The 13,283-nt window shown below is 41.7% G+C and overlaps 2 protein-coding genes across 2 annotated transcripts; both read left to right on the forward strand.

Moving 5' to 3' along the window:
- The first annotated feature begins 2,552 nt into the window (after window positions 1-2,552).
- On the forward strand, window positions 2,553-5,547 carry LOC121799424 (probable 1-deoxy-D-xylulose-5-phosphate synthase 2, chloroplastic). The gene is made up of 6 exons (XM_042198782.1): window positions 2,553-2,785; window positions 2,868-3,038; window positions 3,140-3,727; window positions 3,798-4,661; window positions 4,753-5,037; window positions 5,129-5,547. The coding sequence occupies exons 1-6, from the start codon at window positions 2,672-2,674 to the stop codon at window positions 5,282-5,284; spliced, it is 2,178 nt and encodes a 725-aa protein (XP_042054716.1). The 5' UTR covers window positions 2,553-2,671; the 3' UTR covers window positions 5,285-5,547.
- Window positions 5,548-10,740: 5,193 nt separating this feature from the next.
- Window positions 10,741-12,776, forward strand: LOC121800963. Its single transcript, XM_042200449.1, has 2 exons — window positions 10,741-11,247; window positions 12,624-12,776. The coding sequence occupies exons 1-2, from the start codon at window positions 10,741-10,743 to the stop codon at window positions 12,774-12,776; spliced, it is 660 nt and encodes a 219-aa protein (XP_042056383.1).
- The last annotated feature ends 507 nt before the right edge of the window (window positions 12,777-13,283 follow it).

Here is a 13,283-nt window from a genome sequence, read left to right on the forward strand (position 1 = left end):
AGTGTACCACCAAAAGATACTCACCTGACTGGAAGGGACGCAAAACAAAATACTCTATGGAAAACCTCTCGGTTGGACACCTAACTGAGAAGGCTCGAGCTTTTGAAGTAGCCTTGTATGAAGAGGATCTCCCACGATCGGCTGAAGAGGTAATGAAACATCAGCACTGGCGAGAGGCGATGAAAAAGGAGATGGATGCACTTTTCAGGAACAATACTTTGGGAAAATACATTGTAACAGACGGAAAAAAACCAGTAGGGTGTCGATGGGTATTCACCATCAAACGACGGACAGACGGATCTATCGAGAGATACAAGGCACGGTTGGTGGCAAAAGGATACACTCAAACCTATGGGATCTACTATGGGGAAACCTTCTCCCCAGTGGCAAAAATGAATACCGTCAGAACCTTGCTTTCAGTTGCGGCCTGCAAGGATTGGAAGCTGCACCAGTTTGACATGATAAATGCCTTCCTACACGGAGAGTTGAAGAAAGATGAAGAGGTGTACATGGAAGCTCCTCCAGGATACTTGAACGAATTTGGAGAAGGACATGTGTGCAGGCTAAAGAAGACCCTTTACGGACTAAAACAGTCACCCAGAGTATGGTTTGGGAGATTCTCACAAGCCATGAACAAGTATGGATACTCCCAAAGCCAATCAGACCACACGTTGTTCATTAAAAAAAAAGAGGTGACCGGATGGCCTGTCTAATCATCTACGTGGATGATATGATCATAACCGGGGATGATGAAGAAGAAATAGAGGACTTGAAGAAACACTTATTCCAAGAATTCGAGATGAAAGATCTAGGAGCTCTCAAATATTTCTTAGGGATCAAAGTGCTTCGATCCAGAGAAGGGATATTCCTGCGATAGAAGAAATATGTGTTGGATCTCCTCGCAAAAACTAGGCTCCTCGACTGCAAGCCGGCAGACATACCACTTATGGTGAACCATGGCTTGAAGTTTGAAGATGGAGCAAAACTCACCAATCGAGAAGAATACCAGCGTCTGGTCGGCAAGCTAATATATCTCGCCCATACAAGGCCAGTCATATCCTATGTCGTGGGAGTCATAAGCCAGTTCATGCACAAACCTCAAGAAAATCACATGGATGCAACACTAAGGGTGGTTCGTTATTTGAAGGGGACTGCTGGTTATGGGGTATTGCTAAGGAAGAATGATGATCTTGAAGTGGATGGATACACTGATGCTGACTGGGCAAGCAACCCGATAGACCGAAAATCTACGGGAGGATACTTTACCTCCGTTGGAGGGAATTTGGTCACTTGGAAAAGCAAAAAACAGAAGGTAGTAGCATTATCAAGTGCCGAGGCTGAATTCCGAGGAATCAAAAGTGGTCTAACAGAGATTATGTGGCTAAGACGTTTACTCACTGAGATTGGCCTTCCTCCCAAGAGAAGAAGTCAATTATTCTGCGACAACAAGGCTGCTATCAGCGTCTCTGAGAATCCAGTCCTACATGACAGAACAAAGCACGTGGAAATGGACCGTCACTTTAACAAGGAAAAGATCGAAGGAGGGATTATAGAGTTCCCATTTGTCAGATCAGACGAACAACTCGCAGACATTCTTACCAATGCAGTAAATCCTAAGATGTTCAATGAAGTCTTGAGCAAGTTAAGCATCCGAGATGCCGTTGCTCAACTTGAGGGGGGGTGTCACAAAGACTTACCATAAAAGAAGAACAAAACAAGAAGGCAAGAAATATGTAATTAGTGCATAATTGATACTCAATTAGTATGTGATTGATACACAATTACATTGTCTAGGAATAGATTATTCCCTACCATACATGGATGTAATATGGCCTATATTAAGGCACACCTATTGATGAATCAATACACTAAAAACAATTACAATCTTTCAATAATCTGCGATACATAGACAAACAACCCAGCATAAGTTTCCAAGTAACATCTAAACGAAATCAGAGTGCTATGATAACACTATAGTTAAAATGACAACATACGCAAGCAATTTGTGATATATATATATATATATATATGATACATAGGCAAACAACTCGTCATATGGTTCCAAGCAATCTGCGATAAGAAATCACTGATAATCAAGTAATTTGCGATACATAAGCAAACAACTTGTCACGTGGCGGACTAAGGTTGAATCTACTCTTAAATCTAAGGATCCTCATTAATTTGGATTGTCATTTTAATTAATTTTGGTTGTCATTTTAGTATAACCCTATATGTATATTATAAATTACGAAAATCATGAAGGACACACACATAGAGAGTGCGTTAGTTATAAAAATTCAAACTCGTTATCTCAATTATAATATAATTTACATCACTAGTAGTAGTAAATAGTAATACCACTCTTAATTTATTGTAGTAGAGTATTATTTGAAAATGTTCTAGTCCAAACGGCAAGTGTTTTTAATTATAATTTAATTTTTCTTGACCAACGAAGCCAAAGTTGGCAGGCTAATTTGGCATTTTCTCCTTGAGAAGTCGCGTCTTTTATCTACCCCTCCCTGATTACTTTTTTCCTATAAATTGCTACAACAATTAATCCACCTTCTTATGCCCAGCACCAACTACTTCTCCTCCAAATAATTAAACCTCTCTCTCTCTCTCTCCCTCTCTCAACTCTCCTAGAAAGAGATACACACAAAGAGAAAGAGAGATGGCATCTTCTTGTGGAGTTCTCAACAGCAGTTTCTTGCCTTTGCTCCACTCTGATGATTCCTCCACCTTGTTATCTCGCTCTGCTGCAGCTCTCCCCCTCAAAAAGCATAAGGTTTTTAAGTGATGATATTAATTTATAAGATTAATTGATCCAATCCTTTTGTTTAATAACTTATGTTTTTATTTTTTTCCAGTTCGCGGTCGTGGCAGCGCTTCAACACGACAACACGAGCGACGTAGTTGCGAGCGGAGATGGCTTGGCGAGGCAGAAAACGAGATCTCTCAATTTCACGGGAGAGAAGCCTCCTACGCCGATTTTGGATACCATCAACTATCCAATTCACATGAAAAACCTGTCCGTCGAGGTAATAATAATTCATTAATTTGAGTACATACGATACGAATTTAAAATATATTAATGCAACCACAACCTCGAAAACACGTGATTAACGTTTTTCCTTGGCAGGAGCTGGAGAGACTGGCGGATGAGCTGAGGGAGGAGATAGTGTACTCGGTGTCGAAAACGGGCGGGCATCTGAGCTCAAGCTTAGGCGTGTCGGAGCTCACCGTCGCGCTGCATCACGTGTTCAACACCCCAGATGATAAAATCATCTGGGATGTTGGACACCAGGCGTACCCGCACAAGATCCTCACCGGGAGGAGGTCCAGAATGCACACCATTCGACAAACCTTCGGCCTAGCCGGATTCCCTAAACGCGACGAGAGCGCCCACGACGCCTTCGGAGCCGGCCACAGCTCAACCAGCATCTCTGCTGGTTTAGGCATGGCCGTGGGGAGGGACTTGCTACACAAGGACAACCATGTGATATCAGTCATTGGAGACGGCGCCATGACCGCGGGCCAGGCGTACGAGGCGCTCAACAATGCGGGATTCCTCGATTCGAACCTCATCATAGTCTTGAATGACAACAAGCAGGTCTCCCTGCCCACGGCCACGATCGACGGCCCTGCTCCCCCCGTCGGGGCCCTCAGCAAAGCCCTCACCCGTCTTCAAGCCAGCAGGAAGTTCCGCCAGCTCCGTGAAGCAGCAAAGGTAGATTGATCAGTGTAAATTCAGTATCATTCCAGATATAAAGTAACTAATAAACATGGAAATGGAACAGGGCATGACGAAGCAGATGGGAGAGCAGGCACATGAGATTGCATCAAAGGTGGACACCTACATGAAGGGGATGATGGGGAAGCCCGGGGCCTCGCTCTTCGAGGAGCTCGGGATCTACTACATCGGCCCGGTCGACGGCCACAACATTGAAGATCTGGTATACATATTCAACAAGGTCAAGGAAATGCCAGCGCCAGGGCCTGTCCTCATCCACATCATCACTGAGAAGGGAAAAGGCTATCCTCCTGCAGAAGTTGCTGCAGACAAGATGCATGGAGTGGTCAAGTTTGATCCCAAAACTGGGAAACAGATCAAAGCCAAATCTAACACCAAATCCTACACTCAATACTTCGCGGAGTCTCTGGTCGCAGAAGCAGAGGTAGACGACAAGATCGTGGCGATCCACGCAGCAATGGGGGGCGGCACGGGGCTCAACTACTTCCAGAAGCGGTTCCCGGACAGGTGCTTCGACGTGGGGATAGCAGAGCAGCACGCTGTGACGTTCGCAGCCGGGATGGCAACTGAAGGGCTGAAGCCCTTCTGCACCATCTACTCCTCCTTCCTGCAGAGGGGGTACGATCAGGTGGTTCACGACGTAGATCTTCAAAAGCTCCCCGTCCGGTTCATGATGGACCGGGCGGGAGTGGTGGGGGCCGACGGCCCCACCCACTGTGGCGCCTTCGACACCACCTACATGGCCTGCCTGCCCAACATGGTCGTCATGGCGCCCTCCGACGAGCTCGAGCTCATGCACATGATCGCCACCGCCGCCACCATCGACGACCGCCCCAGCTGCGTCAGATATCCCAGGGGAAACGGTATCGGCGCGCCTCTCCCGCCTAACAACAAAGGAACTCCTCTACAGGTACTACGGTATACGGTATAGCATTTTACATAGCTTCTTCATTTAATAGCGTTATTTAATAAATATGGTTTTATTATTTTGTCAATTACAGGTCGGAAAGGGAAGGATTTTAAGGGAAGGGTCCAGAGTTGCCATCCTCGGATTTGGTACTATAGTGCAAAACTGTTTGGCAGCGGCTAACCTTCTTAACGAGCATGGCATGTCTGTCACAGTAGCAGATGCGAGATTTTGTAAGCCACTCGATGGGGAGCTGATCAAGAAGCTAGTGCAGGAGCACGAGGTTCTCATCACTGTTGAAGAGGGATCGATTGGCGGATTCAGCGCACATATCTCTCATTTCTTGTCCCTCAACGGACTTCTAGACGGAAGCCTTAAGGTAAAAACACTGCCATTTACTACGACTCAACTGCCTGGGGACTAATACCGAATATAATTAATTCTAATATTTTTGTTTTTGGGTATTGCAGTGGAGGCCAATGGTGCTCCCGGACAGGTACATTGATCACGGGGCGCAGACGGATCAAATCGAAGAAGCCGGGCTGAGTCCTAAACACATTGCGGCGACGGTTGTGTCACTGATTGGTGGAGCAAAGGACAGTCTTCATCTAATCAACAACTTGTGATCTTAATTTGGTCCAAGAAGGACATAGAATGGTGCCTGAATGCAACCACACAGCAGCAATTGATATCCTCAGAGATTTTAGTGTTTGATATCTCATGTAATGTAATGTAATGTAAATATGGGGAAATATTGCTCTGTAAAACTCTGACCCCTCAAGTTGGGAGAGTTTTCTAAATAATGTTCAGGTGCCAACCTTATGTTTTGTACACACAAATAATCACTCTCATACTTTTATTAAATAAATTTATTTGTTCCATTTTTACATTTATAGTGGTGTTATGTTACATGATTAGATTATCGTCATTCTTTTTCGTTGTAGACAGATTATATATTTCAGCAGTTTTGTAATTATTTTAATTGACATCACTACTGCTACCAAGTGTAAATTAATAGCTACTGGTTTTTATAAATAATTCAGTACTACCTTTTTTTATTGTGCGCACAGCCAACCTAGCTTGTGCCAACTTAAAAAGATGTACTACTATCTTTTACCATTACAAATATTTTAAAATCATGAGCTTGCCTCTTTTTAAATGCTAAAATATGTAGTAGCTGAATTGTGGATGAAGGTGACAATCAGTCTATTTTTCAAACTCAGTAATCCTGGTAAAAAATTGTCAATTCATGCCAAGCTTACTAGACTTTGTTATCCTAATATGAACTCAATCAAATTATACAAAGCTAAGTGGACTTGGTAATTTTGGTATAAACTCAGTCTAATTTAGAAACGAATAGAACGAATATCGAAAATGTTGAGAATATGATCTAACGAATTGAACGAATGTAGAATTTCACTTATTTGAACTTTTCAAAAATAAATTACAACTTTAATCTGTACACTTCCTGCATGATAAGTACAACAAATCCAGATAATCAACAAATTAAGGAATGTAGCTAAACTATGCGTATATGTGGAGAACTTTATGAATGCGACATGATTTAAGATTATCTTTTCCCCCTCGCCTCGTTCATTCGATTCTTTTCGCATTCATAATTAAATATGCTGTATAATTTATTCACAAAATAATTTGTACTATATTTTATAAAAGTTATTCAAATATGTTGAAAAAAAAATTAAAGTAAAGTAAAATTATGATGTTGAGGGTCAATCTATCGAAATTATAATATTGATAACCAATTTAATTGACTAATTGTGTCAAATTGAGTTTACCGTTTAAAGTTAACGAACCCATCACGTTGTAGGCTATAAAATAGATCAATTTATAATGTTGAAATACAAAAGTTGTTTTGGATCAGAACTGTAACGGAGCATACATTTAGGAATAGATATTACTAGTATTTTGTACTAATTATAATAAAATTCTAAAAAATTGTACATGGAACTAGGGATATGATGGTTAAGAAAATATAGTGAATAAATATTTAAAAAGTACTGTATTACACAACTTTTTTTCATTTTGAGATTCTTATTTTTTTACTAATAAAAAATTAATTGTATAGATAAATAAATTTTAAAACAATAATTAATTACTCCCCCGTCCGCTAATAAATGTCCCATATTTTGATCGGTGCGGGTCCTAAAAAATTGTTTGACTTTATGAAAGAAAATAGGGAAAAAAGTTAGTGCAATGTAGGTCATACTTTTATATAGGGAAATTGGACTCTAAAATCATGAATTTTGCTTAAAATTTGGTATTTCCCATGAACTTTGAAATTGGTCTATAATATCACAAACTTTGCATTTTGTTTGGTATTTCCCAAACTCACTAAAATAAGATATATTCATCAAAATCTTATTTTACGTAGGCAACCGTGATACGTTTTATGATATTTTAAATCACTTTTTAAGTTCATAATATGTAGGATAAAAATTCACGCTGAAACTACGTTGAGTAATTGTGTCAAGTATGATAAAAAAAAAGTCTCGTAAGTTAGTCAAATATAGTAATAGACATGCCGTGAGAAATACCAAACAAAATGCAAAGTTTGTGATAGACCAATTTCAAGAAATACCAAATTTTAGGCAAAGTTCATGGTTTTAGGGACCAATTTCCCTTTTATATATTGATTTTATAATAAAATGTGAGTAGAATGAGTTAGTTGAATATGAAGTCTACTTATCAAAAAAAAGAGTAAAAGTGAAATAAGATATTTATTGGCAGACGGACGAAAAAGAAAAAATGGAATATTTAATGACAAACGGAGAGAGTATTAATTTATGGTAGAATTCTGCCAACCAAAAGTTACCAAACTAACCGGTAAATTGATAGGAAAATTGTCGACCACAAAACAAAACTCTTTTAAATGGAGTGTAAGAGATAAATTATTGGACATAAATGACATATCCTGCCAAACCAACATGACAATATAAACGTGATTAGGGATATTCAATTAGTGTTATGTTATTGGAAGTTCATTGCAGACTTACCCTAATAATTAGGGATATTCAATTAGTAGATTGGGCTCAACTACTGCGCCAAACCTGAATTGAGAAATTAACTTTAACCGACATAACTAAATCAAACTGTACATGCCTCAGCTTAGCTACAAATTCATATTCCAATGTGTTGTTTTGAATTGACTGAATATATGATCATTTATCAATTATTTTTTCCAGGAAAACCCTATATATTTGACTGCAAACCTTTTTTTATAGTGGACATTGACCGCAGACGTTTTATTATTGTAATTTAACCCCTAGCCTACAATAGAAGTTATAAGGGAAGTGGATAATATTAAATCTTGGTGTTAGATTTATAGTATTTAATTGTGATAAATTTTATAGTTTTTTATAATTATAAACCTAATATTTTCTCTAGAGATCTATGTAGAGCTCCAATTCCAAAACAAATACTCCCACCTTCCGTCCGCAACTAAAAGTTTTGGTTTGCCAGTATCGATCAATCCGTCATTAGGAGTTTGGTTTACCTTTATTTTAAATGGTTAGTAAGCTTCATATTTCACTAACTTATTTCACTCACATTTTGTAAAACTATGACTAATTATCTCATGACTATCCATCTAGAATTAAGCTGTGATATTCAATCTTATGAACCAACCACAATATATATTTAATAATGAGATATAATCTTATAAACCGAACAGTCTATATAAGGGGATAGAATTTGACACAAACAAAATAATTGAAATGATATTTTTAAAACTAGAAAACAAGTAAAGGATAATTAACTTAGCCTACTGCACGCAAGAGGGCTCACACATGCATCAAAATTCAATAATCATTTTCAATCCATTTTCCTCTATATTTTTAAAAACAAGTGTCAAACTTATAGACTCCTAATTGCTAACAGAGGAATTACAATATTTTCTTAAATTAAAATATTTTATTATCATAAAATATACTAATATTAATAAATACTAGTTCACTACTAGATATTTATATGTATATCAAAATTTATTTATGAAAAATAGACAAAATATAGAAAATTTGAATATAACAAATACCCCTTCCGTCCCACTATAAACTACTAGTAATTTTTTTCGAGATGTTTCTTCTTATGTGAGTTATTTCTTTTTTTGGCAAATAAATAACACAATTACTCAGTATTACTTTATACACTCTTCTAGTTTATATTTTTCTTGATTTTTGTACATTATTTTTCATTCGTACTTTAATCTCTTTACACTTAACTCTTTAAACACCATTTTCTTAAATCATGTGTCCAAAAGAAACGTCTTAGTTGCACTGGAGTATCAACTATTCTTTTAAGGGGGAAAAGATATTTTCTTTATTCATTTAATTCATTAGGTACTATATCTCTCAAGTGGGATACATCAACCATTATTGAATCACTCCAAAGTGGAGTTTTTCCCACAAGATCTGTGGTCATGAATTGATATCCCCACCCTTCTAGCCAAAGGGAATGTGATATTCATCCAAACTCTATTATTAAAAGTTCGTTATTTTAGACTTGCATTCGTGGAAAAATCAGTGTTGAATAACTATCATAAAATTTAATATCACAATAAAATAATTTCCAACTGAAAGTAGTCAACATAAATGTTCCGATCTTTACGTGGCACAAACCGAGTCTTTGGGAGAGATTGGATCGCATCTTGATTGGGGAGCATTGGACATCGGTGCTCGCGACGACCAGGGTGACACATTTGGCGAGATTTAGTTTTGATCATGCCCCACTGCTGGTGAGATGCCAGTTCTCTACCCAGACCACGAGGCCGGCTTTCAGATTTCAGAATATGTGGGTGAGGCACGAGACATTTAGGAACGAGATCGCCAGAGTCTGGGAGGCAGAGACAGGATACAATGGCATGATGAACCTCCAGTTCAAGCTTATCAGGATTAAGAAGTTCCTAAAGGTCTGGAACAAAGAGGTGTTTGGCAACATACTCCAGAACCTAAAGGATGCAGAGGAGGCAATTATAGAGGCCTAGACCTTATTTGATAGTGACCCGACACCAGCACATAGAGTCGGCCTTAGTAGAGTCTCTGCAGAGCTCATCGTCACGACCAAGATGGAAGAAGATTATTGGAGGCAAAAGGGGCGGTTAGATGGGCTGCACATGGAGAGAGGAACTCTAAGTTCTTCCATGGTTGGGTCAAATAGAAGACAGTGAAGTCGAGGATACACACGATTGAGGTAGGGGGCAGGTTCTGACCGAGGAGACAGAGATCAGGGAGTCAGCGGCCGCCTTCTTCCAGCAGCTCTTGACATCGGATGTGGGGGATCTTGCCCAGCCAGATTTGTCTCTTATCCATAGCCTGCCAGACTCGGTAGACCTGGAGGCCTTGTGTTCGTTGTCGCAGGAGAAGGAGGTTAGGGACGCGTTGTTTGGTATCAGTGGAGATAGTGTGTCCAGACCGGATGGGTTTACTTCGTTTTTCTTTCAGCACTGCTGGGACACTGTGGGGATTGATGTGATTGCAGCCGTTGGGGACTTCTTCAGTGGGGCGTTCATGCTTCGGAGCGTCACGGTGACCATGATCATTCTCATACCGAAGAAACCTAATCCGGTCACGTGGGGGGATTACAGACCAATCAGCCTCTGCAATGTCACGAACAAGATCATCACAAAGATCTTAGCTTCGAGACTAGCACTTTTGCCCCCTCTTGTCATTGCGCCGAATCAGAGTGGGTTCATCAAGGGCCGCCTGCTGAGTGATAATGCCCTGCTGGCTCAGGAGCTGATCCATGACCTGGGGAAGGACCTTTCGAGCAAAGGGAGATCGCCCAATCTGGCTCTCAAGCTAGATATGGCAAAGGCATATGACAGAGTGCAGTGGCCTTTCTTGTTGAAGGTCTTGGAGAAGATGGGATTCTCACTTGCCTGGGTGGGTACGGTTAGTAGATGCATCTCGTCGTGTTGGTTCTCTGTCTTGGTGAACGGTGGTCCGGCAGGCTTCTTCCAGTCTTCCAGGGGGTTGAGGCAGGGGATCCGTTATCGCCTTCTCTCTTTGTGCTGGCGGCAGACTACCTCTCGAGATGTCTAGATAGACTGATCAAAGGGGATAACGAGATGGTTTACAGATGTCGCAGGAAGACACCAGTTATTACTCACCTCTTCTATGCGGATGACATCATCATTTTCTTGAGAGCTCACAGAGAGGCGGTAGAGAAGTTGGTGGGATGCTTGGATCACTATATTGCCGTGTCTGGTCAGATGGTGAAGAATGGGAAGACACATTTCTACTTGGTGGATGAGTACATGGAGTTTGCTGACATTGTGGAGGAGGTTGGAGGTTTTCAGAGAAGGGTGATGCCTTTCACATACTTGGGGGTGCCGATTTTCCAAGGGGCGAGGAGAGCAGACCATCTTTTGCCCCTTAAGCAGAAGCTGATGGACAGGATCCACAGTTGGTCCCACCGACACCTTGCTTTTGGGGGTCGCCTTGCTCTGATTAAGAGCATGTCAGCCGCCATCCCCCTGCACATCTTACAGGTCATGAACCCTCTGCTTGGCTTTCTGGATGAGTTGGAGACTTCTTGCTCAGGATTCTCTCTAGGCTCAGTTCATGATCCAGAAGTACATTATCCTTCCTTGTCATTTGCATACATCTCATTGTTCGTCACATGATAGTCCTACTTGGCGTCGTTTGCGTTATATTTGGTCATTCATGCATGATTATATTCGTTGGTCCTTGGGTGAGGGGAAGATCAACTTCTGGGATGTGTCTGGCTTAGGGCTAGCCCCATCCAGAGTCTATGCGTCCCGGGATATGATCCTCCTCAATCCCAGGCCGTTGCATCATACTGGCATGAGCATGCATGGGATGAGGATATGCTGCATAGTTTGTCTTTCAGGTTTGACGTACCTCTCGATAGGGCTGGCAATTTTTGACACGACACGATAACACGACACGAACCGGCACGAAAATAATGGGTTTGGGTCAGAGCTTATTGGGTTCGTGTCCTTATCGGGTCGACCCGTTAAGGACACGCAAATTTCGTGTCGTGTTCGTGTTATCCGTTAACAATACGTGTTTGTGTCGTGTTCGTGTTATCCGTTAACAAATAATATTTTAATATTATTAATTCTTATTATTTTCATTTTTAATAGGTTTAACCGTTATCAGGTCGTGTTGTTATCGAGTCGTTATCGTGTCATCTCGTGTACGTGTTGTTATCGTGTCGTGTTGACCCGAATTGGTTCGTGTCGTTAATGGGTTCGTGTCGTGTTCGTGTCGTGTTCGTGTCTGAGGATTTCGTGTCGTGTTCGTGTTCGTGTTTGAGGTTTTCTTAACGGGTCGTGTTCGTGTTTGCTGTTATCGTGTTCGTGTCGTTATCGTGTCGACACGATAACGACCCGACACGCACGATTTGCCACCCCTACCTCTCGATGTGATCGACCAGATCAGAGCCATGCTGATCGAGTTGGGGGCGAAGGATGTGAGGCGGTGGAGTCTGACTAGCCATGGTGAGTTCTCTGTGACCTCAGCCTGGGAGAGCATCCGGACGAGAATGTCGAAGCGTGAGATTTTTTGGCTGATTTGGAATGGAGGGTTGACCCCTACCATCTAGGTGTTCATTTGGAGGTTGTTGTTTGGTAGGCTGCCGGTGGATGAGAAGTTGCAGAGGAAGGGGATTGAGTTAGCGTCTAGGTGTCAGTGTTGTCTGTCTCCTTCTATTGAGTCCTTCAGTCATGTCTTTCTTTCGATTTAGTCGGCGATTTCTGCATGAGAGTATTTCGATTCCTGGTTTCCTTCCTCGCACACACCGATTCACATGAGCCCTGATATTGCACTTAGACTCGGTCACTACCGGAGGTCCTCTTTCCAGAGGGCTCCCGCTATGCATATTAGTTTTCTTGTTCCCTGTTTGATTGTATGGTTTCTTTGGACGGAGAGGAACGGCTGCAAGCATGGCAGTCGTTCTTTTCATCACTCTCATGCTATTTGGCAGGTCACTTGTACGTGTTTGTGCTGGCCTGCAGGATCACCCCAATTCATTGGAGGGGATGTTCGCCGTCGGTTGATTTCATGTCTTCTTCTCTCAGACAGCGTGTTCTGCAGTCACTCAAGGTCCTATGGCATTCCCCTAATGCTCCTTGGGTGAAGCTAAACACTGATGGAGCCTTCTCTACATCGACATTGGAGGCGGGGGAGGGAGGATTGGTTCGTGGTTCTAATGGAGGCCTTCTGCGGGCCTTTTACTCTCCGGTAGCTGCTTCTTCGAGCTTTGAGGCGGAGCTTTTGGCTCTGATTTGGGGTTTGGAGATGGCTATGGAGCTTTCTACACATATTTGGATAGAGCTGGACTCAGCGGCTCTGGTTACCTTGTTGTCATCTGGACAGCTTGGCTCTGCGGATCTTAGACATCATATGGCTTTGATCCGAAGTATGACTTTTCAGCCGCAAGTTCGATTCTCACATATCTACAGAGAAGGAAACCGTGCTACCGACTTTCTGGCAGGTAGGGGGTTCTGACCCATGCCCTGACATACAATGATTCATTCTCTGCGCTTCGGTATCTGAAGGCACTTGTTAGGATGGATCAGCTGGGATATCCTAACTTTCGTTTCCGACGTAGAGATGTGGAGTGACCTTGTTCACATGGTAGTTT

This window comes from Salvia splendens, chromosome 4 (assembly GCF_004379255.2).
Source record: "Salvia splendens isolate huo1 chromosome 4, SspV2, whole genome shotgun sequence".
Classification (NCBI taxonomy): Eukaryota; Viridiplantae; Streptophyta; class Magnoliopsida; order Lamiales; family Lamiaceae; genus Salvia; species Salvia splendens.